This window comes from Crassostrea angulata, chromosome 2 (genome assembly GCF_025612915.1).
Source record: "Crassostrea angulata isolate pt1a10 chromosome 2, ASM2561291v2, whole genome shotgun sequence".
Classification (NCBI taxonomy): Eukaryota; Metazoa; Mollusca; class Bivalvia; order Ostreida; family Ostreidae; genus Magallana; species Magallana angulata.
Genome location: NC_069112.1, coordinates 16,409,932 through 16,437,253, shown reverse-complemented (window position 1 = coordinate 16,437,253; position 27,322 = coordinate 16,409,932). Strand labels below are relative to the sequence as shown.

General features: G+C 30.7%; 1 protein-coding gene and 3 long non-coding RNA genes across 4 annotated transcripts; 1 reads left to right on the top strand and 3 right to left on the bottom strand.

Moving 5' to 3' along the window:
- The first annotated feature begins 5,055 nt into the window (after positions 1-5,055).
- LOC128173964 (neuropeptide-like protein 31) lies at positions 5,056-5,337 on the top strand. Its single transcript, XM_052839619.1, has one exon. It carries the CDS (start codon positions 5,056-5,058, stop codon positions 5,335-5,337), a length of 282 nt encoding a protein of 93 aa, XP_052695579.1.
- Positions 5,338-8,148: 2,811 nt separating this feature from the next.
- LOC128172272 (uncharacterized) lies at positions 8,149-9,901 on the bottom strand. Its single transcript, XR_008242232.1, has 2 exons — positions 9,762-9,901; positions 8,149-8,666 (listed from the first exon to the last, which is right to left on the bottom strand). It is a non-coding gene; the product is annotated as an uncharacterized LOC128172272 (long non-coding RNA).
- Positions 9,902-16,951: 7,050 nt separating this feature from the next.
- Positions 16,952-18,059, bottom strand: LOC128172270 (uncharacterized). Its single transcript, XR_008242230.1, has 2 exons — positions 17,892-18,059; positions 16,952-17,475 (listed from the first exon to the last, which is right to left on the bottom strand). It is a non-coding gene; the product is annotated as an uncharacterized LOC128172270 (long non-coding RNA).
- Positions 18,060-24,772: 6,713 nt separating this feature from the next.
- LOC128172267 (uncharacterized) lies at positions 24,773-26,423 on the bottom strand. The gene is made up of 2 exons (XR_008242228.1): positions 26,286-26,423; positions 24,773-25,291 (listed from the first exon to the last, which is right to left on the bottom strand). It is a non-coding gene; the product is annotated as an uncharacterized LOC128172267 (long non-coding RNA).
- Between the last annotated feature and the right edge of the window lie 899 nt (positions 26,424-27,322).

Here is a 27,322-nt window from a genome sequence, read left to right as displayed (position 1 = left end):
CAATTTAATGCTTATACATGTAATCAAACGTGTTTTTGATAATTACATCAAGTCTTTGTTTTGTACTTGAACAAGACCAAGGACATTAAATATGAATATTTAATAACATTTTTTTTTTCAGAGGCAAGAGCCACATATGCTAGAAAGCGAGCCCCATATGTAAACTCACCGCGATCACTTCATCTCCAACACTGAGTAGCATTACACAGAAGACCAAGAACACACCAACTTTCATCTGAAGTTTGATAAACTAATTCATTACTTTATCTTACCATCAAAAAGTTTTTTTTAACGAATTTTAATTGTAGATACTGTAAAACTTGTTAAGTACGAACACGGATATAGCGAAATCTCAGATATAGCGAAGTCTTTATTCAGTCCCCGGTAAAGTTCTTAACAAATCTTTGCAAATTTTTATTGTTTTAACGAATTCGGATATAACGAATATACGGATATAGCGAACTGATTTTGAGTCCTGTAGAAGTGAATTACAACGAATTTTAACATTTTAATAACAAATGTCTTAACAGTTTAAAAAAGTTTGCACTACCTTTTAACATAATTGTTTGAATGAGTTTATTTTCATATAATTTTTTCGACTAACAATCAAATTATTAAAGGTTTCAAAGTAATGTATTTTTATTCTAAGCCTCAAATAACAAAACTTATAGTCTGATCTAGGAATACATATAGACATGTATATAGTGAATTCGCTATAGTTATTATTACGAATTCGTTATACGGATATAGCGAATTACGGATATAAAGAAGTAAATAAATTGGTCTCTAGGACTTCGCTATAACCGAGTTTTACTGTAATATCTTTTGAGACATTTACAACGCAATGCTTTGTGATTAAGTGTTAATCTTACATTGCAATTTTTTATCCCCTAACAATGAAATGTATAGTTTATTTCAGCAACTACAACTTTTAAATTTAATCTTATCTTTTTCATTGAATATAAAATAAAGCCCGGTTTATCAAGAATTAGATAGAGCTTTCAAGTCTTTATTTAAAGATTTTGTTTTTACTATTTGAAAACATAAATGTGGTTTGTTTTTTTTTTACAGTTTTCTGTTTAAATAATTGAAGAGCTAACTGAAATATCTTTACTAGGTAATAATTCCCTAAAACTCACGCAAATCCTTGTGCTAAATTGACATCGCACCGATATTTCTATCTTTATAAGGACAATAGTTTATTTACTGTTTTAAGTATGTCTTAATCAATATTACAGCTTCTTAACATTTTTGAATTTTGATTGTTGGACAATTAAAAAACTACATTCTTACCTTTGCAATCACCAAGTATATGTCACCACTAAAACGGCTACACAGGTAGAACTGTATTGTCATAGATATTTATAGGACCAGAATGGATACTTATCGGTCATTAATCTTTAACTTAAAGTATGACAAATCCAAAATGAAATATGAACTACACGACATCTATTCCTGTAAATATGCAACAGCTGTTTGGTTTTTATTATCTGTTAAGACCATACGTAAATCCATGTGCTTTAAATGGGATTTAAAATAATTCCTTTATCACGACAATATTTTTTATTTTTATATGGATATCCATTCTCTAAGACCATATGTTGATAGAGAATGGATATAAATATAATAATAAAACCGTGACGTGATAAAGAAATGATTTTATATCCCACGTATGGTAAACGATATCACAGAACTTTAAACTTTATGATCCGCAATGTGGTTTTTCCATTCCGTTAATCTCTCTCTCTCTCTCTCTCTCTCTCTCTCTCTCTCTCTCTCTCTCTCTCTCTCTCTCTCTCTCTCTCTCTCTCTCTCCATATCACAATATAATGCCACTTTTAAATCAAAGTACCGAAGCACTAACGAGAGTTGATTTAATCGATTATTCTTCCTTTTAAAATCTAGTTTCTTATCTTTATCTGATTTCTGCACATTTTTATAATATGAATTTGAGGACTTTTCCGACAAGACTTTCGAGAAAACTCCATGGGAATCATCAAAATATTTCTGGAAAATTGTATGAACCAAAGAATTATGAACTCTTGTGTCGTTCAACCAGACGCTTGGCTGTCGTCGTTAATCTCCGAGAAGCAAGAGAGAGTGTGATATCAAAACATCATATTTTTTCCTCCTTCCTTTACAAGTATTGCTATTTGTATCACTTAAAACACAGACCAGAGAAAATATATATCAGAGTAGTGTATTTGTTTAACAAGTTATAGTAACTGCTAATCAAACTGTAATGTACTTAATCATGAAATAGAAAAAAACCTCTTCAAAAAATGGTTGGTACACGGTTTACTCGGGCGCGCCAAGAGCGCCTTAGTCATAACTAGAACAATGTAACAACCCTTACCTATAAGAAAACCAAATATATTCAAAGTAAAGTAAATCAACTGATATACCCATATTATGAAAGTTATGTAGTTGCATTAATCAAAATATCATTGAACAATATAAAATATAACTATCAATTGTATTTGAATTCGATTGTCAAAATCTGCATGTTGTCCATACTTGTTTGTTATTTCAACACTTTGATTGTTATGTGGACCAATTTTGGCGTAGAACGAGTTTTACAGCATTGAAGTTTTTCTATCAGAATTTTTTTCTATTTTTGTAATCTAAATGTTGATCTAAACATTGATTTTTCTTTCAAAAAATAACACACATATTTACAGTTAAATAATGAAATGCTACTTTAGGATAACGTTTGTAGATGCTCTGTTTAAAGATTTTTAAAGTATTATTTCTGACATTTTATGTAGACCGTTAGATACAGGGGAAAGGGTGCGTTAACAAAAAGAAGATATGAAATTTCTTCCAAACACTTTAATGAATACTTAAATAAAAATGGAGACCACGAGAAACACGTTTTTCATATCTTACGTATTGTTGCGGTCGCTAAATTGAATCAAGCAAAATATAACAAAATATATGTGCATGTTAAATAATTTATTTCATCACCTTAGTAACCTTTTTTTTTTAGCATTGCATTGTATCATACAATAAAAATAACATGAAGTTTAGAGATACAAAGCGCTCGTTGCATTCATTAAACGAGAAATGATATATTTAATGATAAATGATCAAAGTTAATGATGATTGGCACATCTGATTAGGATTTAAATTTTAGTTTAATGCATAATGTGAAAGTAAACACGCAACTAATAATATCCTCTATCGAGACTTCTACGTCCAAGACCCAAAAATCCGCCACCACCGAATCGACCAAATCCGGAATTCTATCCGCCGAGTCCGCCACCGATCAATCCACCCCCGTAATATCCACCTCCCAGTCCGTGTTCACCGTAAGAGTTTCCACCACCCCCGTAGTAGCCACCCCACTGACCTTGGACAACGGAGGCCAGGACACAGGCCATCAAGAGTGCGAAATATACAGATTTCATCTTTGTTGGTGGTGTACCTTCAAACAAAACGGGTTGATTGATATAACAGAGGCAAGGAATATAAATCCTTTGAATGCGTACATATTTCCATTACATTAAATTGGTTCTTTATAAAATAACATTTAAGTAAGTCGATCGTAAAGAATTCAACAGTTTAAGGGAAATAAATTTCGATATTTATTACGTTTATATATTGAAATTAGAATGCTACAATTTGTATGAAATTAAAGAGTCTTCTGAGATAAAGATAAACATCAATAAAAATTAATTTGTTTCGCTTGAAATGAAACTTGTTATTACAAAGAAAATATCGTCAAAAGTGAATATGTTGAAAAATACTTCTTGGTTTTCCAGTTTTCAATTTGGAGTTTAACATGTGCCTATCAGTTCTCTGTATTTCAAAATGAATAAATAAGCTTACACATATTGGTTTTTTTAATTGGAGAGAGATTAAGCGGAAAACAATTTTGACAATGATAAGAATCCTCTAAAAGTTGAATTTATTTCAAAAGTTTATTTTAATTTTAGAAATAATAAAATCAAATGTCTGCGGAATCAAAGAAAAAAGACTTACTTTGTGGAGCTATCCAAAAATCTAAAGTGTTTAAGGCAAGCTAGTGCAAAGGTAGTGTGTTCCCAGTTTTTTCAGCATATATATATATATATATATATATATATATATATATATATATATATATATATATATATATATATATATATATATATACCATGGCAACTATTCACGCGGTCTTTAAATCTAGTTCCTCTTGCGCCTACAAATAATGCAGTATATATATAATAACAATAAACAAATGTGGAAACTTCTACGCAAAACTTATCGTAAATAGAATGTCTAGTCATTGGTCATTGATGTGGTGCGTCAATGTGGACAATGTCACGGTCAAAAGTCAATAAAATCTGTCATAGTAACTCGTTAAACTTTTTGTGCGTGATGACAAGTTTTCTCACCTGAAGACCCCATTACTGTTTTAATCCCTTTAGAGGGGTTTTCCATGTTTCAAGGAAATACATTTATTAGTTTGATTTAGTAGCTTTCATTTTTATGGAACCACGATGCCGACATCAGACCAGGAAATACTGAATAAATGAGTGTTTATTCTGCTCTAATTATATATACTGGTAAGACTAATGCTGAACGAACAATATTCCTTTAGTCGTTAGTTCCCAGGTAGAAAAAATGTATGTACACTAAAAACATCTAGCATTTCTTTTCTAACATACACAGGAAGAAACGTTTTTCTATGTTTTATAATGTACATTCTAATTTACGAAATATATGGAATCTTTTTAAAGATCCTCATAATAAAAAAGCAAGGTTTAAGCAGTCATATTGCACAATGTTTTAATCGAAAATAATGAACAGCATTGTACAATTGTGCAATTTAATTACATCTTCCCTTTTTTCTCAAAGACATATATTTTTAGAAATAATAACTCATATTTCAAAAACGTTTACATCTGTTATTTACCTTGTTTGTTCAACTAAAGCTGAAACGCTGTTAAATATATTTCAATATACTAAGCGTAAATTGTTCCACTTTCGAATTACTCTAATGACAATTTCATGTTTAACATAGTCTACAAAAGTGTGGGTTCTTTTTTTTTGTAGAAAATTACCTCAGACATGAAAGCTGTTTGTCTTGCTCTTCTTGTGGCCTGCGTCATGGTGTCCACAGCTGTAGCAACATACGGGTCTTACGGCCGTGGAGGTTGGGGTGGAAACTACTATGGTGGGTATGGACTTCGTGGAGGATACTACGGGGGCGGACTTCTAGGTGGTGGATACGGTGGATACGGCGGATATGGTGGGTATGGTGGATATGGAGGATATGGTGGATATGGTGGATATGGAGGCGGCGGTCTCTTTGGTGGATTCGGAGGATTTTCGAGACGTGGATATTATTAGATTTGTATAAATGTAAGTGATTATGAAGATACTTGTACTATTTAACTATTGTCTTATTTTGTAACAGTTTTTTTTTAATTTACTGTTTAATTCTCTAAGTTAACATATAGTCATATTAATGATTTTTTTTATTGTTAGGTGGGTCGTAAATGAAGTCCTGAATAGAGCGTAAACCAATATACGAAACAAGTGTGAATAAATTTGATTAAATCTAACCAAATTAATGTAATGTTGTATTTGCTATTTTCGTTCTGGGGTTTTTTTTTAACCCAACCTGAGAATAGAGCTTGAGTGCAATTTGATCATCAAAATTTGTTTGTGTCCATCTGTTTGTCTGTAATTTTGTATGTCAGTATTTGTTGTTTTGTTATTTTGAATTTTTGAGATCCTCCATAGAACCTAACAGGGCGAAAAACATGGTTAAGAATGCTCTGAAATGTTATTAATTTGAGTATAAAAAAGTTTATTAAAGACCCTGTTAAGGCCACCTCACGTAAATACTTCATGAAAATTAGACCAAAAACTTACTGCTTGTCAATCAAGCAAGAAATAATAGCCTAGGCCCTGTTTGCCAGATTTTGTTAAGCGTGCGTGCTGAACACCGAGACCGGTGTGTTGATAGCAATTACGGTTCATTTAACTTATGAGCATCATCCCTTTTTCAACTACCGCAAATATTTCAATTTTTTTCTGCAACAAAATACAATTTATATGGACATCCAATGTAAAATAATTCAGTAACATTAAATGATCGCATTACGGAAAGAAACATATCCAAAGTTACATGCATAGCAGTGTAATGGTTTTTTTTGGAAATGAAAAGGAGGGAATTGAATACTTGTGATGATCTGTAATGGCTTAGAAAATCAACTTAAGGAAACTTTTTTTGTAGAAGTAGTAAAAGCTATATTTTCACGACCAAAAACTGGTCCAAATCTCCTTGAAGAATGCCGAACACGTTCTCGTTAATCTAAACAAAATATTGGGTTCAACTAATAGATATTATTATACTATGTTGTAAATACTGCACGAGCAATTATTGTAAGAAATATCGAATGGTTTAGAATGGATAAATTTAAAAAGGTAAAGAAATCTAATCAGTTTAAACTCCACACATTACCTTGAGAATAATGGGAGACGATTCGTCCTGACTGTGATAGAATAGCGTTACATCAATTATATAAAATATCAGCTTATTATAAACTTAAGAGATAATATAAAAAAGGAAAAATGAGTTTTTACAAAAATTCTTCACAGTGATTACAGCACAAAGGACATAAATTGTAATCGTAATTTTTACTGAAATAAATTATAGGTCAAACAAAAAAAATATTAAGATAAAATGAATTGAGAGTTATCTAAATCGAGTTTTAATATCATGTAGGTTATCGGTTTTGTTGAATATCGATCAGAGCCTTTTGATTTCTTGTGGTTGAAGTTTGAACTGACATTACACCCAGAGAACAGGAAAATGATATAAGGAAAGCATGAACATATTCAGCCCACCCTGTTTGATTTGCATTGGCTTCCTGTGATGTATAGAGTGCAATATAAACTATGTGTATATGTATACAAGACGCTCCATAAACTTGCCCCGACGTATCTAGTTGCGAATTATTTTGCGAACACAAACTTGCTAGGTCACTTCGCTCGCAGTCGTCAAACCAACTAGTAGTGCCGCGATTCCAAGCAAAAACCTACGGCGATCGTCGATTCGACAGGATGCCACCAACGCTGTGGAATCCGCTTTCAGTGTGACATCAAACAGTTTCCAGTTTAAATGGTTTTAAGCACAACTTAAAACTCATATTTTTAGAAAGGCATTTCTTTAAGTGTATATATCGGATAAGTTCTACGTAGTTATTGCAGTCATGTTTTCTACATTTTTAGAGTTGGAATTCTGATCTTATTTAATTTTAATGCTTTTAATGGGGTTTGTTTTAGCGGTATAATGTAAACTAGTCCTGATCTAATATGTAGTTTTGACTTACTCTGTAGAGTGTTATTCAAGATAAAGCGTTTTTTAAATATTATTAATTACGCTTATTTTAAACTAACGCTTTCTTCAGATTTGCTTAACATTCTAAATGAGTTCGGTGACAAAAAATATTAATCACAAAATTGGTGTCAGTCATATCAAGCTGAAGTTTTGATGTCTTTTTTTAATTTGATTCCCATCAATTTCTGTAATCAAATTAATGACTACTTTTGCTTAAAAGCAATAATATTGTTGACTAAAATTCCTTAATATTTAACTGTTTATGGAATTTTCAATTAAGATTTAATGGTTATACATGTATTAAATATATATAATTCATTTTTAAAAACCCTTCCTATTTTGAATTCCTAATTTAAATTTGACATTTGTTCGTATAAAAACAGGAAACCGAGACTTTAGAATATGTTGTTTTGATATAGTTTTTTTTTCTTTCATTAAATAGCTTAAATACTCAGATATTTCTGACCATTTCACATTTTAAAAGCTTACTCAAATATTATATATAAAAAATTCAAATCGACCTCCCAGGATAGGATCAAAATGATAAGTACTATCCTAAAACAGCTTTTTTAAGCACACTTTTTACGTTTTTATGTAGCATACTAAAAGAATGATAGCGTAAAAAGACAGAATATATGACTCTTTTTTTTCTAAACTCACTTGTTATCCTTAAAAGAGTGTACAAAAGGAAATATAGGAAATATGAGGCAAACCGTATATCATTATTTAATTTTTGGGTAATAACCAATGTTTAAGAGATGCTTAATTGGTATTCAAAAAAATAAAATGAATAAGAAATGATAGGATATATCTTTGTTTTATCATTTATTTCATCAATTCAATATACTTTTTAAAAGACATTGCATTGCATTAAAACATGCGATGAAACATCTTGTTTTATATAATAAAAAATATAAATAAAAAGTGCTCATAACGTACAACAAACAACATATGATATATTAAATAAAAGACATGTGATCAAAGTTTATAATGGCTGTCACTCATCATTTGGAATTATGTAAGCACAGTGGTTTCAGTGTAGTTCGTTTCGTAAAGTAAACATCAGACTAATAATATCCTCTTCTACCGAGACTTCTACGGCCAAGACCTAAAAGTCCGCCACCACCGAATCGACCAAATCCGGAATTCCATCCGCCGAGTCTGCCACCGATCAATCCGCCCCCGTAATATCCACCTCCCAGTCCGTGTCCACCGTAGTAGTTTCCACCACCCCCGTAGTAGCCACCCCACTGACCTTGGACAACGGAAACCAGGACACATGCCATCAAGAGTGCGATGCATACAGATTTCATCTTTGTTGGTAATGCACCTTCAAGGAAAACGAGTTGATTAATATTACAGAAACGATGAATATAAATCTTGAGAAAAAAAATGCACACATATTTGCATTACATGAAGAAAACGCTTTTTAGTAAAATAGCATTTTTGTAAGTCGACCGTATGGAATTTTTCATTTTTATGGGAAATAACTTTCGGTTTAAATTCCGGTTTTTTTTTTAAATAATGATACTCTTTAAATCAAATCAAAAGTTTCATCATATAAAGCTATACTTTAATAAAAAGAATCATTTAGCTTGAAATGAAACTAAATAGTTTTAGATTTATATTGTCCAGAGATCTATATTAGACGGTGCAAAAATAGTTAAAAACATTTTTCCGGACATGCTTTTCATGCATATTAGTGCAGTTAACGCATGAAAATATGTTACTTGGTTTTGCAGATATCAAATGGAAGCTAAAAGGGGCATGGTCACGATTTTGGTTAAAAATTATTCTTTCGATTTTCATAATCACAATGCTTCAGTAAGGCATTTAAAAAGGCAACCAAAATTTGAGTGTCATTCGTTTAGTTATAATTGAGTTACAGAGCTTACAATTCTTTGCTATGTCAACAAAGCTTTTGTTTACATTTTGAATGTTGAAGTGAAATTTCCAGTTTTAGACCTAAAACAAATGTGTTAACCGTTAGGAACTGTTTATTTATGCTTAGAATGAATAAGAAGATAGACAAATCAGTTTGAAAATGATTTTTTACTGGTAATTTGAACCTATGTAAACTAAAACAGGGCACGAGCCTTGTTTGCATGACATAGAACTGTGAACCCTGTATCTTGCTTATAACTCAATGACTGACCCTCATATTTCATTTGATCATTAGAAATGCATTCCTGAAGCATTGTAAATAATAAAACAGAAAAAATAAAATTTGACCTTAATCGTGACCATGCCCTTTTAACATATGCATGTCACTTTTTTGGTATTTCAAAATGAACAAATTGGCTTACACACTTCAGTACTAGTGTTGATCAGATTCTCATACGTTATAATTATTTAATATTTTTTTTTTTTTAAATGATTGTATCAAACGTCTGTCGAATAAGAAAAAAAATGTACATGTACTTACTTATTGGAGTTATCCAAAGATCTTTAGTGTTTAAAACAAGCGAGTGCAACGGTAGTGTGTTTCCAAATTGTTCAACATATAATATATACTATGGCGACTACTTCCGTGTTCTTACAATCTAGTTCGTATTACGCCTCCAATTGATATAAACAAGCCTTCAACGTAGAAATCATCGTAAGTAGAATGTCTAGTCATTGGTCATTGATGTGGTGCGTCAAGGTGCTTAATGTGCAATGTCACGGTCAAAAGGCAATAAAATCTGTCAGAGTAACTCTTTAAACCATATATGTGTAATGATTAGTTTTCGCACCTGAAGAACACAGTAGTGTTATTATCCTCTTAGAGGGGTTTCCAGGTCTCAAGGAAATACATTTCCTAATTTAATATACTGGCATTCATTTTTGTAAAACCAAAATGCCGAAATTGGACCAGAAAACACTAAACAAATAAATGTATGCTGTGCTCTGATTATATGTTCTAGTAAGACTTTTGTGATAACCTCACCTAAGCAACGAGCTTAAGTGAGTTTTTTTATTAACAAATCAGTCCAGCGTCTGTCTGTGTGTCTGTCCTTTTGTATGTCAGTTTTTTGTACATTTTTTTGAATCTTTTCTTAAACCACACTGCGCGAAAAACATTATTAAGCAAGTTCTAAATTATCAATATTATGAGTTTAAAAATGTTATTTAAGCGAAATTCACATCCCTAATAAGCTAAAGTTGAAATATCCCAAGTGATCAGCTTCTTTAAACAACCTCAAATTCACAATAAATAGTATTATACAGTTGGTTTATACTTCTCTACTGATTTTTTTTCGAAAACATTTATAAAATTGAACAAAATCAATACAAATTAGATAAAAATATTTAAATATTATAAGGACATTTTTCTTTTTTAAACGATATTTCCTTTGTGCGGTAAGGGAGCATTGTCATTGAATTTTTATGAAGTTATGATAAAATGAAGTTTGTCGGAGTACGTTGTAGGAAATAGGTAAAAGAAAAAAACAGACCAAAAAAAAGAAAATTTTACGCAGTTGAAATTTTTACACAGAATGATGCTATCGTCGAGGACATTTTTTTTTTTTTTTAATGAATACATTATGACAATTTATATTAGCAATGATTCAAATATATAGCAGAATTTGGTGAATATTAATATTTAGCGATAGTCAATGATAATACCAATCATATTTATCGATTTAAAAAAAAAAACTATGGTTGTATTGTTTAATTCTGCTTGGAAGTGCAAAAAATTTCAGTTTCCTATATATAACTTTAGTAAAATTTATGTACCTCTATTTTGAGATTGTCCCTAAACAAAACCAGATGGTTGATTTTCATGAAACTTAGCAAATAAATTAGAGTAGTTTGTTTAATTGATAGGTAGTTAAAAACAAAGAACTTTACTATAATTGTAGTTTTTTCCGACAAAAAAAAAAAACAACAAAGTTTGCCTCCTTAAGATGCATTTAATCATTTGTTAAGTATCCATTACATCAACGTTGATTAGGTTGAATATTCTGATGTTTAATACGTACATGAATTCAAAATTGTGTTACTTTTTGTGATCGGTCCGCGTTTTTGTATTTATAACTTGTATGTATCTATTTTTTATTAATTTAAAACTATCAAATTATCACACCTCATTATAACAGAATTGTTAGAAAAACGAACATATTCATTCTTATTCACAATATAAGTATCTGGGCGGCTGGTTAAATATAAGGAAATTTTCAAGCTGTGGTTTCTAAGCAGCTACTGTTTTAATGTTGTTAAAATGCTTTTTAAAAAAAAAGCAATCTGTTTTGATGAGAATTAAAGCAATTCCAAAATAATGATTTTTCAGTGGTATGATTTTGTGGCAATATAGCCCAGAATGTCCAAATTCCGTATAAACAATAGTATTGACTGTCATAAAAAATAAGCGGAATAATTTTTGTAAAAGAAAATAACCCCAATTATAAATCATTCATAAATGTGGTCCTATTATTGCATCTAAAATTATGCTAAATATAGCTATGATCTTGTATTCGAAAGATCCTACATGTACATACTTAAATATTAAACAATTAAAAGCGGCTAACAATTTTATATGATTTTTTAATGAAAAATGCTGCAATCAGACAAATATTAGATATGCTTGTCTTAATTTTCCTTATGAAGAGAAACACTCGGTATTATAATGTACGAAAAGGGGATTTGAAATTCTTATTTTGACATGACGAAAACTTGAACCCACATGTGAGTTAAGGATATTGTGTACACACTTAGTTACATGCATCAATAATATAATTAAGTTGAAGCATTCTGATAGGCGTGTTCAAGAATATATCTGCACTTATTAACATAGGAATTTACGTGAACTGATATAAACTAGACTTCGTATAAATATAGACTTTGCAAAAAAATGTATTTATGAAATGTAATGTCTGATGAATTTAGATATCTTTATTTACTGTTCTAAATAGTGCAAAGAACTTTATGAGTAATATGTATATTTTTTTTCTTAAAAAGAGATTAAGCTGACAAAAAAGTTTTATGAATGGTATAATTTGACGATATGATATACAACACAAACAATTTTAGATCGCATTCCCCTTTCCCATGCCATAAAGGGGGTTATGCTTTGTTTTTGGCGTTAGCACCCAATTAGCTGGATCAAGTTCGATAACTCTAGGTCTTCATTGTTTCAGCTTCAACAAACTTGCAAGAAATGAGCATGGATGGTTGTTCAGTTTAAGTTATATTAAAAACCAATTTAGGAATTTCTTCCTTGTTGTTGGCCAGTATGATAATATTTCTCCATTCTTTATAAGAATGGTGCAATGAGATCATTGATATAGCACTGTTTACTTTGCTCATCCATATCAAATTTCCAAGTTTACTACGACCTAATATGTTAAAAGAACGTCTAAATCTCAATAACTTTTTAAAAATCACATATTTTTGTCATATTACTTTTTAAGTATTTGTCTGTATAGCTAAATTTGATAATGTATTTCCAATTCAAAAGAAAAAAAATATTCTTTTAGAGGATGTGCATAAATTTTCCATTTTTTTTTATCAATTTATCAAAACTTACAGTAATATGTCCGTCAAATGGATATGGATTTTAAGAGGAAAAAAGCATTGCCCTGCGACCGTTAGAATTAACTATTATTTGTGCAATAAAAAGATTAAAATACTGACATTATCTGATGTGCTACAATGTTTGAAAGTATAAAAGATAACACAGATAAAAAATGTATCAGTATCTTTAATTATATTCCTTAATTTCTTTTCTTTGAGTTTTTTTTTCTATTTTTCACATAAGCATATTTAAATAATTAGACTAGAAAAATAAATGGCAGACATAACGTTACGACGGACATAACGTGACTCAACAATTTCCAAAAAATATAATATCCTAAAAGTTATGATAAATGATCAATGTAGTTTTAAAAAGAACAAATTCTAATTGTTATTCATTTATTATCTCCTTCTCTCTACGAGAACATTATAAGTCTTGTTATTATAACAGATATGGTCAATTGTTGTAAAGGTACTTCCTCTAAAATTGGGGAAAACCGTATCAGAAAACTTGATCTAAAACAGGAATATGTTTCTTCATAACTAAAGATTGGTCATCAAATTTAGTGGAGGAACAATAACCTGACGGATTTAACGATGCTCCCTGACAGATTTTGATGTCGCATGACCGTGACGTGGAACATATAGTCACGTGACGCATCACGGCATTGACCATTGACAAGACGGTTTGTTTACTATTATTTGCGTTGATTTTTACTGTACTTTCTGTACTTTTTTTAGTAGTATGCGTAATGCTAGATATAATAATAGAACACGGAAATTGTTAGCACGGTATATAAACTGTGCAATATGAGGTTAAATTATAATCTTGCTTGAAGCACTTGAAATCGCTAGATAGCCCTACAAAGTAAGTTTTACCTGTAATGTATTCAGCAAAATTAAAAACTTTCACTACAGAATTACGTATTTGATTTTCATAGGATACTAACTTAAACGGTAGAAATCGGTTTGCAGTAAAGCTTGCAGTATTCTGTATATTGTTTTTAGTTTTTTTCAAAGAGTTATATCTAAATCCAACAAGCTGATTTTTTTTATCATAGGCTGTGTATATCTATGAAACTGACGTTTTAGCATTTAAATTGGTCCTGCATTCCATAGTGTTGTAAAGCGTGTGGTTACAAACATTAAATTGATTTACATATTGTATGTTTTACCCTAATCATGATTTAATAAAATAAATTGTCCTTATTTTTCAAAGGTACATCACCAACAAACATGAAATCTGTATACATCGCACTCTTGATGGCCTGTGTCCTGGTTTCCGTTGTCCAAGGTCAGTGGGGTGGCTACTACGGGGGTGGTGGAAACTACTACGGTGGACACGGACTGGGAGGTGGATATTACGGGGGCGGATTGATCGGTGGCGGACTCGGTGGATGGAATTCCGGATTTGGACGACTCGGTGGCGGCGGACTTTTGGGTCTTGGACATAGAAGTCTCGGTAGAAGAGGATATTATTAGGTTTATGTGAAAAACTTAAAATCTTCAGTCACGATCATCCAACATCACCCATTTTGAACTTGTTTTGATAATCAATCATTATTTTATATCATGTTTTATTGCGAATGTTGTGTATTTTGATACCGGCTATTGTCTTAAATTGCATGTGTTGAATGCAAATACTCCCAACCCTGTCCATGTGATTCTGTTACAATATTTTACGACATTTTACTTTTTTATGACTTGTTTTTTAATTCAATAAAAGATTTAAAACAATTGAAAACAGTCTGTGAAGAACTATTTAAATTCTGAATCATGATTATAAAAACAGTCTGTTAAAACGTTCATTTTAATGAAATGTGGTGATAACTTAAAGTGTTGAAATAAATAGACCAACGAAAAAATAAAAAACAGGACTCACTACGGACCTCTACAGAAATTAGAGGTAGGATCAGATGCCGTGAAAGTCAGGGTACAACCGCCGTGTGCTCTTTGCCGTAATCGGGAAAACGGATAAATCCGTAGATATATGGTCATTTATTAACATAGAGAATAATGAATTAACAATGAACTTTGAAGGTAAAAATCTTTCCGATCTATTCAATTACAAAAAACGTATAAAAGGGTAAAATTGTTTGATTTCTAACTTTAATCATTAGTTAAAGGTATCAGGATATAGACATATAATACCAAAAGGAACAACTGGGTATAATTCAGTAATAATCATAATTGTTCGTTAATTATATTTGAACATTGCGCTTCAATATTGGCTGACTTATTTTTAAATTCATACGAAGCATAATTTATTTAAAAGCTTTTGTAACAAAAGAATAAAACACTTAAAGTGACCTTTCACTTGACATTTAGATATGTTGATGGTATTTTATCCATTAACAACAGTTACTTTCACTCTTATGATAACTTAGTATATCTCACATCCAGCTAAATAGTAAGAAAATCACTGGCTAACAGCAGTCACGTGTTAATTTAGATATTGAATCTCGAATTCCGAATCTCGAATCTCGTATTTCGAATCTCGTATTTTGAATTTCGAATCTCGAATGATCCTTCTCGGCTTTTGTACGTGGAGGCTATGTATCTTTCATACATAGTCAGTAAAAAAAATATTACCCCTCGAGCATTATGACGTCATTTTAGAACATTATAACATAAGGTTTCGTTCTCAGATCGAAACTTGAAATATAATTATAAAAGTTTGATTTCCATTGTTTTATTTACTTTTTATCATTAAAAAAAACATAGTCGTTAAGATAAAATCGTTACATGGTTTGAGTTAGTCTCTAAAAGAACTATCATCGGAAAAGCAAGTAATTGCTTTTTCAATAATTGATTAATTGATTTCATTATTCATTTATTCAACAAGTTGATGTACATTTACAAAATATCAGCAAACTTTCTCGTTTCAAGAAATGAAACACAGCTGACCTTATTGAGAAAACTCAAGTTGTTTAGCAGATGTATTCCCATTGTACAAAGACCAACTTGGATTTTGTATTATATAAAATATGTCCCAGTTAATCAATAGACCAATCCACACTTTACAAAAGTTATATCCCCTGGCTGCCATCTTTGGGGAAAAACCCTTAGATATCTCACAGTAGCCTTTGTAGTTTAGAGGTTTATAACTTGGTCATTTGACCATTTTACTAAATTAAAAATCCATTTCCGTTGTGTATTTTGATTGTCCCAGAATGGGGCAACCCACATATCGAAGAAATAAATTAAATTCCGAAAGATTTTATCACAGGACGCCGAAATACTTGGTTGCATAAAGAAGGAAAAAGTTGGGTTTTCCCTTTTGACCTTTGGGTTGACCCCGCAAAGGGAAACAACTGTTGTAAGGTGTGGATTGGACTATTGATATAAAAAAAAACTTATACAGAAGCATAAATCTCATGGATATAAAGGTGTATTTGTTCTTCCTCTCAAGTTCACTTTTATCTCCCCATTCTAATCATTTTGAATTTGTCTATATAAACATACATTTCTGATGCGGTCCTCGCGATATACTTAATAAAATCATGCTGTTAAAAGAGGTTTATCACTTGATATGACATTTGTTTCATTTTTTCAATTTGCTTCTCATAAATATCTGAATTCATTCCTTGACTAATATTGTTTTAAGATTCTGTTCTTATTCTTAGTTCTTAACTTTTAATTTGATTTGACATTTGGGCGTATAAAATAAAGGAAACCGAACCTCTAGATTTTTTTTGTTATATTTTTTTTAATATTCAAAAGCTAAAATACTCAGATAGTTCTAACCAAATTACAGTTTTAAAGTTTACAAAATTTTATTTGAATAAAATAAAAATCAAATCAAACTCACCAGATAGGACCAAAATTGTAATTAATATCTTTAAAGGAATTTCAAGGTACTATTATTACATTAAACGGTGACGATTTTATGTAACATACTGAAAGAATGATGACGTAAACAGAAAGAATAAATGATTCTTTTTTTTTGATACACTTCTATGTTATTCTTAAAAGATTTTTGTCTTAACAAAAAGAAATATAAGAAATATGAGGCAAACCTTATATTATTATCTTATTTCTTGCGAATAACAAAAGTTGAAAAGATTCTAAATTGGTATATAGAAAATAAGAATGAATAATAAATAATAGGAAACATAGTTTTATGTTTTAGTATTTATTTCATCAACTCAATATACATATTAAAAGCACAGTATTGCATTTAAAACATGCAATAAAATATATTGTTTTATATAATAAAAAATATAAATGAAAAGTGTTCATAGCTATCAAAAAATGATGTATTCATAATGTCATATTTATGACTAATGATCAAAGTTTATAATGGTTATCACTCATGCTTTGGATTTATGTCTGCACATTGGTTTGAGTATAGTTCCCTATGTGAAAGTAAACATGACACTAATAATATCCTCTTCTACCAAGACTTCTACGGCCAAGGCCCAAAAGTCCGCCGTCACCGAATCGTCCAAATCCGGAATTCCATCCTCCGAGTCCGCCACCGATCAATCCACCCCCGTAATATCCACCTCCCAGTCCGTGTCCACCGTAGTAGTTTCCACCACCCCCGTAGTAGCCACCCCACTGGCCTTGGACAACAGCAACCATGACACAGGCCATTAAGAAAGCAAAGCATACAGATTTCATGTTTGTTGATGGTGTGCCTTCAATAAAAAAAGATTTGATTAAGATCAGATAGGCGATTAATACAATCTTGCGAAAAAAAATGCATACATATTTGCATTTTATGAAAAATCGTTGGACTATTGAAATCATGATACACAATCAATTTAGAAGTCTAATGAGATTAAGATGAACTTCAATAAAAAGTATTCATTTTAGTTTGAATTGAAACTCAAAGTTCTAAATTTAATAGTGTCCAGTTGTCAAATTGAAGCTTACATATGCATGTCACTTTTTTTTAATTTCAAAATGAACAAACCGGCTTACACACTCTGTAATCATTATTTTTGTTTCAGCGTTGATCAGATTTTCCTAAGTTAGAATTATTTAAAAGGTTTGTTTTATGAAATAATTATATCAAACGTCTATCAAATAAGAGAAAAATACATGTACTTACTTTTTGGAGTTCTCCAAATATCTTAAGTGTTTAAAGCAAAGTAGAGCAATAGTAGTGTGTTCCCAAATTGTTCAACATATATATACCATGGTAACTATTTCCGTGTTCTTACAATCTCGTTCGTAATACGCCTACAATTATAATAGTTATAACAGTTATATAAACAAACTTTCCACGTAAAAATCATCGTAAATAGAATGTCTAGTCATTGGTCATCGCTGTTATGCGTCAATGAGGACAATTTGCAATGTCACGGTCAAAAGCCAATAAAATCTGTCAGAATAACTCGTTAAACCATATATGTGTAATGACAAGTTTTCGCAACAGAAGAACACAGTAGTGTTATAATCTCCCCTTAGAGAGGTTTCCTAGGTCTCAAGGAATTACATTTCCTATTTTACTATATTGGCATTCATTTTTGTAAAACCAAAATGCCGAAATTGGACCAGAAAACACTAAACAAATAAATGTATGCTGTGCTCTGATTATATGTTCTAGTAAGACGTTTGTGATAACCTCACCTAAGCAACGAGCTCAAGTGAGGTTTTTTTTATTATCAAATCAGTCCAGTGTCTGTCTGTGTGTCTGTTCTTTTGTATGTCAGTTTTTTGTCCATTTTTGAGATCTTTCCTTAAACCACACTGCGCAAAAAAACATGATTAAGCAAGTTCTAGATTATCACCATTATAGGTTTATAAATGTTATTTTAGCGAAATTAGCGAAGTAAGTTAAAGTTGAAATATCCCAAGTGATCAGCTTCTTTAAAACAACTTCTCATTCACTTTTAAGAAAGCCGACTTAAGTTTCCATTGCTCATGTTTTTACGCATTCTAGTATTATACAGTTGATTTATACTTCTCTACTGATTTTTTTTTTCGAAAGCATTTATAAAATTGATCACAATTAACACAAATCAGATAAAAATATTTAAATATTATAAGGACATTTTTTTAAAACGATATTTCCGTTGTGCGGTAAGGGAGCATTGTCATTGCATTTTTATGAAGTTATGATCAAATGAAGTTTTGTGGGAGTACGTTGTAGAAAATATATATTAGAAATAACATACAAGAAAAAAAAAGAAAATTTTACGCCGTTGAAATTTTTACACAGAATGATGCTATCGTCGAGGACATTATTTTTATTTTTTTAATGAATACATTATGACAATCTATATCAGCAATGTTTCAAATATCTGGCAGAATTTGGTGAATATTAATATCTAGCGATAGTCAATGATAATATCAATCATATATATCGATTTCAAAAAAAGCTATAGTATTTTTTAAATCTGCTTCGAAGTAAGGAAAATGACAGTTTCCTATATATAACTTTAGTAAAATTTATGTACCTCTTTTTTGAGATGGTTCCTAAACAAAACCAGATGGTTAATTTTCATGAAACTTCGCAAATAAATTAGAGTAGTTTGTTTAATTGATATGTAGTTAAAAACAAAGAACTTTACTATTGTAGTTTTTTCCGACAAAAGAACAACAAAATTTGCCTCCTTAAGATGCATTTAATCATTTGTTAAGTATCCATTACATCAACGTTGATTAAGTTGAATATTCTGATGTTTAATACGTAATGAATTAAAAAGTTTGTTACTTTGTGTGAGCGGTCCGAGTTTTTGTATTCATAACTTGTATGTATCTATTTTGAATTAATTTAAGACTATCAAATTATCACACCTCATTATAACAGAATTGTTAGAAAAAAGAACATACGCATGCTTATTCACAATATAAGTATCTGGGCAGCTGGTTAAATATAAGGAAATTTTCAAGCTGTGGTTTCTAGGCGGCTACTTTTTAATGTTGTTAAAATGCATTTTTAAAAAAAGCAATCTGTTTTGATGAGAATTAAAGCAAATGCAAAATAATGATTTTTCAGTGGTATGATTTTGTGGCAATATATCCCAGAATGTCCAAATTCCGTATAAACAATAATATTGACTGTCATAAAAAATAAGCGGAATAATTTGTGTAAAAGAAAATAACCCCAATTATAAATCATTCATAAATGTGGTCCCATTATTGCATCTAAAATTATGCTAAATATAGCTATGCACTTGTTTTCGAAAGATCATACATGTACACACTTAAATATTAAAAAATTAATAGCTCCTAACAATTTTATATGGTTTTTAAATGAAAAATACTGCGATAAAACAAATATTAGATATGCTTGTCTTAAATTTCCTTATGAAGAGAAACACTCGGTATTAAAATGTACGAAAAACGGATTTGAAATTTTTATTTTGACATGACAAAAACTTGAACCCACGTGTGGGTTAATGATATTGTGTACACACTTAGTAACATGCATCAATAATATAACTAAGTAGAAGCAATTTGATAGGCGTGTTCAAGAATATATATGCGCTTTTCTAGATAGGAATTTACGTGCACTGATATAAACTAGATTTCGTATAAATATAGACTTTCCAAAAAAATGTATTTATGGAATGTAATGTCTGATAAATTTAGATATCTTTATTTACTGTTCTAAATAGTGCAAAGAACTTTATGAGTAATATGTATATTTTTGTTTTTTTCATGAAAAGAGATTAAGCTGTCAAAAAAGTTTTATGAATGGTATAATGTGACAATATAATATGCAACACTAACTAAACTAAATTTTAGATTACATTACCCTTTCCCAGGGCGAAAAAGGGGGTTATGCTTTGTTTTTGGCGTTAGCATCCAATTAGCTGGGTCAAGTTCGATAACTCTAGTTATTCATTGTTTCAGCTTCATCACACTTACAAGAAATGAGCATGGATGGTTGTTCAGTTTAAAACATATTAAAAACCAATTAAGGAATTTTTTCCTTGTTGTTGGCTAGTATATTATTTCTCCAATCTTTATAAGAATGGTGCAATGAGATCATTGATATAGCACTGTTTACTTTGCTCATCCATATCAAATTTCCGAGTTTACTGCGACCCAATATGTTGAATGAACGTATAAATCTCAATGACTTTTTAAAAATAACATATTTTTGTCACATTACTTTTTAAATATTTGTCTGTATAGCTAGATTTGATAATGTATTTCCAATTCAAAAGAAATACAAATATTCTTTTAGATGATGTGCATAGCTTTTCAAGTTTCTTTTAATCGATTTATCAAAACTTACAGTAATATATCTGTCAAATGGATTCGGATTTTAGGAGGAAAAAAAGCAATGCTTTTCGACCGTTAAATCTAACTAATATTTGTGCAATAAAAAGAGTAAAATACTGACGTTATCTGATGTGCAATAATGTTAAACAGTATAAAAGATAAAATATAATTGATTTTTCACGGATAAAAAAATGTATCAGTATTTTTTTCTTCAATGTCTTTTCTTTGATATTTTTTTATTTTTCACATAAGCATATTTATATAATTAGACGAGAAAAATAAGTGGCTGACATAAGGTTACGACAATCAAAAGTTGACTGAACAATTTCCAAAAAATATTTTCTTCCAAAAAGTATAATATCCTAAAAGTTATGATAAATGATCATTATATTTTAAAAAAAAAGAACAAATTCTAATTGTAATTCATTTATTACCCCCTTTTCTTTACGAGAAAATTATTACACTTATTATTATAACAGTTATGCTCGACAATGGTCTGACAAGTATTTACATATATTAATATCTAGGAAAACTGGTAACAAATCATACAGTATGTAGTTGTCCCCTCTTCTGGTTTGACCTTTAAGATTTTTTTATCGATATGGTCAATCGTTGTAAAAGTACTTCCTTTAAAACCGGGGAAAACCGTATCTGAAAATTTGATCTAAAACAGGACTATGTTACTATATAATTTAAGATTGGTCATCACAGGTAATGGAACAATAATAACCTGACGGATTTAATGATGCTCCATGACAGATTTAGATGTCGCATGACCGTGACATGGCACATATAGTCACGTGACGCATCACGGCATTGACCATTGACGAGACGGTTTGTTTACGATGATCTGCGTAGATTTTTAATGTCCTTTCTGTACTTTTTCCCACTAGCATGCGTAATAGTAGATATAATAAAAGAACACGGAAATTGTTAGCACTGTATATAAACTGTGTAATCTGAGATAAACTTATCATCTAACAGCTTGCTTGAAACACTTGAATTCGTTAGATACCTCTGCAAAGTAAGTTTTACTTGTAATGTATTCAACAAAACTTCCACTACAGAATTAACTATTCAATTCTCATAGGATACTTACTTAAATGGTAGAAATTGGTTTGCAGTCAACCTTGCAATATTCTGTTTATTTGTTTTTGTTTTTTTTTTAAAGAGTTACATCTAAAAACAACAGGCTGATTTTTTTTTGTCATAAGCTGTGTATATTCGTGAAACTGACGTTTTAGCACTTTATTTATTCTTGCAATGTATCAGGTTGTAAAGCGTGTGGTTACAAACATTAAATTGGTTAGCATATTGTATGTTTTACCCTAATCATGATTTAATAAAAGAAATTGTCCTTATTCTTTATAGGTTCATCATCAACAAACATGAAATCTGTATACATCGCACTCTTGATGGCCTGTGTCCTGGTATCCGTTGTCCAAGGTCAGTGGGGTGGCTACTAAGGGGGTGGTGGAAACTACTACGGTGGACACGGACTGGGAGGTGGATATTACGGGGGTGGATTGATCGGTGGCGGACTCGGTGGATGGGATTCCGGATTTGGTCGATTCGGTGGCGGCGGACTTTTGGGTCTTGGGCGTAGAATTCTCGGTAGAAGAGGATATTATTAATTTTATGTGAAAAACTTACAAACTTCAATCACGATCATCCAACATCACCCATTTTTATCTTCTTCTTTTTTTTTATAATTGATCATTATTTATTATTATTTTGTTTCGTGAATGTTGTATAATTTGATACCGCCTATTGTCTTAAAAATCGCATATGTTGAATGCAAATACTCCCACACTTGTCCATGTGATTCTGCTACAAAATGTTATGACATTTTACTTTTTTATAACTTGTTTTTGATTTGAATAAAAGATTTAAAACAATTGAAAACAATTTGTTAACATTTTCATTTTAATGAAAAGTGGTGAAAAATAAAATATTTGAAATAAAAAAGCCAACAGGAGGAAACACCACGGACCTCTACAAAAATTAGCGGAAGGAACAGGTGTCATGGAAGAGTAAGCATCCTCTGCTGACCTGTCACACCCGCCGTGTGCTCTTTGTCGTAGTCGGAAAATTGGATAAATCCTTAAACATATAGTCATTAATAACTATAGAGAATGATGAATAAACAATGAACTTTGAAGGCAAACATCTTTCAAATATATTCAATTAAAAATAAACCGTATAATAGGGGGAAATTGTTTGATTTCTAACTCTAGTCATTAAATAGTTAAAGGTATACGGCTATAGACATATAATACCGAAAGGTACAGCCGGGCATGATTCAGAAATAGTAAAAATTGTGCATTATTTATATTTGAGTATTTTGCTTCAATATTGGCTGCCTTATTTTTAAAATTCATATGAAGCATTTTTTTAAAGCTTATGCAGAAAAAGAATAAATCACTTAACCTGACCTTTCACTCGACATTTAGATATAGTGATGGCTTTTTATCCATTAACTACAGTTGCAACCTAACAACAAAACGATATGATAAAAGTGATGATTTTTTTTCCATCGTCAGCTTTCTTTACTAATGTAGCTGTTAACTATCAATATCTGCTTAAAATGTTTATGCTTTTCAACTTATACCTAATGCAAAAGCATGCTTTACATACACATGCACGATCAATTTCTTTAACGATGCATTATTGTTTATACAATTAGAATATGTTTCAACAAAACACACCACTAATATTCAGAATAATGACAACTATGTGCTAACGTTTTCATCAAGAATAAGAATATGTTAAACGTTATTAAGGTTCATCATTGATGATAAGTGATATTATTTAAGGCATAGTTTTCCCATATTTTCATTTGGTTAAAATGTATGTCTGTGATAACGACTGGAAAGCGTGTTCTCGAAATATAGTATTTAAAATAAAAGTGTTGTGTTGTGCATGTACTATGCTTAAATAGTTGTCAGGTTTGGATACATTGTTCATTAGTGTTATTATTTTGCTAACTGTTGTACACTGATGTGCCTGCTATAAGTACCGGTGAGGTTTAAGTGCTCTCTTTAGTTTCTAAAAGAACTATCTTCGGAAAAGCAAGTGATTGCATTTTCAATAAGAGATTATTGATTTCATTTTTATATCCTCATTCTAATCATTTTGAATGTGTCTATATAAATATACATTTCTGAGGCGGTCTTTGCGATATACCGAATAAAATCCTTGTGTTAAAAGAGTTTTATAATTTGAAGTTTTATGGCATTTGTTTCTATTTTCTTTAATTAACTTCTAATAAAAATCTGAAATAATTCCTTGACAAATATTGTTTCAAGATTCTGTTTTCATTCTTAGTTCATAAATCTTAATTTTATTTTGACATTTTGCCGTATTAGATACTCAGATAGTTTTAACCAAATCAGAGTTCAAAATCTACCAAATTTGATCTGAAAAAAAAAAAACATTAAACCAAAGTCATCGGATAGGATCAAAATTGTAATTAATATCTTTAAAGGATTTTCTAAGTACTGTTTTACATTAAACGTAGACGCTTTTATGTAACACACTGAAAGAATGATGACGTAAACAGAAAGAATATACGTGGTTTTTTTCTACACTTCTATGTTTTTTTTAAAAGATTTTTAGCCTTAACAAAAAGAAATTTAGGAAATATGAGGCAGACCATATATCATTATTTTATTTCTTGCTAATAACCAAAGTAAAAAAGATGCTTGACTGGTATTAAAAAATAAAGTGAATAAAAATGACAGGAAACATGTGTTTGTTTTATCATTTATTTCATCAACTTAATATACATTTTAAAAAGCATTGCATTCCATTCAAAACATACAATGAAATATCTTGTTTTATATAATAACAAATATAAATAAAAAGTAATCATAACGTACAACAAACGAGAAATGATATATTAAATAAATGACTGATGACCAAAGTCTGTGATGGCTGTCACTCATGATTTGGATTTATGTCAACACAGTAATTTCAGTGAAGTTCGTTATGTGAAGTAAACATGAGACTAATAATATCCTCTTCTTCCAAGACTTCTACGTCCAAGACCGAGAAGTCCGCCGCCACCCAATCGACCAAATCCGGAATTCCATCCGCCGAGTCCGCCACCGATCAATCCACCCCCGTAATATCCACCTCCCAGTCCGTGTCCACCGTAGTAGTTTCCACCACCCCCGTAGTAGCTTCCCCATTGACCTTGGACAACGGAGACCAGGACAAGGGCCATCATGAGTGCGATGCATACAGATTTCATCTTTGTTGGTGATGTACCTTCAAGGAAAACGAGTTTCGGTTACAGAAACGATAAATATAAATCTTGAGAAAAAATGCACACATACTTGAATTACATAAAGAAAACGCTTCTTAGTAAAATAACATTTGTCGACTGTATGGAAATTTCCACTTTTATTGGAAATAAATTTCGGTTCAAAATTCCGTTAACAATTGAAAATAATAATACACTTTAAATCAAATTAAGAAGTATCATAATAGAAAGCCATACTTAATAAAAAGAATAATTTTTGCTTGAAATGAAACTAAACAGTCTTAAGTTGATATTGTCCAGAGATCTATATTAAACAGTGCAAAAATAGTAAAAACATTTTATCGGACATCATTTTCATGTATATTGGTGCATGTAAGGCATGAATAGAATATTGCTTGGTTTTGCAGTGATCAAAAAGAACCTTAAGATCTGCATGTCTCTTTTTTGTATTTAAGAAATCAACAGCAATGTAAAAATTTCACCGGGATATGAAGTAAATTTCTCACGTGATCAAATCCTGTGAAGCCCGAAGGGCTTCTCGGTAGATTTTATCACGTACCAACCAACTTCATATCCCGGTGAACTTTTTTAACATTGTTGTTTATTACTAATATTTCCGTTTGAAAAAGACAAATCGTTCAGAACTGTTCAAATTACCGAGATTTTATAATAACAATAATCCAAGCGAAAAGCGCGTGCTGTGATCATTGTGACGTTATGAAAACATTCATACAGAATTGAACGTTTTCGCTATTTTAAAGGTCCATATATGGAAGCATACTTGCAAACATAAAGATTTCAAAATGAACAAACCGGCTTGCACACTTTATAACTATTATTTTTTTTTAAACAGAAATTTAGCGTTGATCAAATCCTCTTAAGTTATAATTATTTAATAGTTTTTTCTAAAATAATTATACCAAACGTTTGTTGAATGAGAAAAAAAAGTACATGTACTTACTTTTGTCTGTTGAATGAGAAAAAAATACATGTACTTACTTTTTGGCGTTATCCAAAGAACTTAAGTGTTTAAAACAAGCTAGTGCAACAGTAGTGAAGAAGTTTCCAAATCGTCCAACATATATATACCATGGTATTTATTTCCGCGTTCCTATAATCTCGTTCGTATTACGCCTACAATTAATATAAACAAACCTTCCACGTAAAAAATCATCGTAAATAGAAGGTCTAGTCATTGGTCATTGATGTGGTGCGTCAAGGTGCTTAATGTGCAATGTCACGGTCAAAAGACAATAAAATCTGTCAGAGTAACTCGTTTGAACGTATACGCATAATGACCACTTTTTGCACCTGAAGTACAACAATAGTGTTATAATCCTCTTAGAATGGTTTTTTTTCAAGTTTCAAGGAAATACATTTACTATTTTGTTTTACTAGCATTCATTTTTGTAAAACCACAATGCCAAAATTTGACCAGTTAAACTAAACATATGAGAGTATGTTATTCTCTGATTATCTATACTTGTACATGTAAGATTATTGTTATGACCTCACCTAAGCAGAGAGCTAAAGTGAGTTTTTTATGAACAAATCTGTCCTGCGTTAGTCTGTTTAACTGTCATTTTGTATGTCATATTTTGTTTTTACATTTTTGAGATCTTTCCTAGAACCACACTGGACGTAAAACTTGATTGAGCAAGTTCTAAATAGTACATATTATGAGTTAAAATGTTATTTAAGGGATATTCATATCAATATTTACATAAAGAGTAAGTACTCCTGAGTGTCGTAGTTTCTTTAAACAACCTCTAATTCACCTTTAAGGAAACCGACTTTAGATTTCATTGCCCACGTTTTTGCGCATTTTAGTTTTATACAGTGTGTTTATACTTCTATACTGATTTTTCTTCAAAATTCGAACATGGTAAAAAAAAAATACAGATAAAAATATTTCAACTTTTAAGGACTTTTTTTTCTATTTTAAACTATATTTCCGTTGTGAGGTAGGGAAGCAATGCCATATTGTTTTATGACGTTATGATCAAATGAAGCTTTGTAGGAATACGTTATAAGAA

Excerpts from the sequence above, each read along its gene's own strand:
- LOC128173964 (XM_052839619.1), top strand. The coding sequence starts at position 5,056 with ATGAAAGCTGTTTGTCTTGCTCTTCTTGTGGCCTGCGTCATGGTGTCC.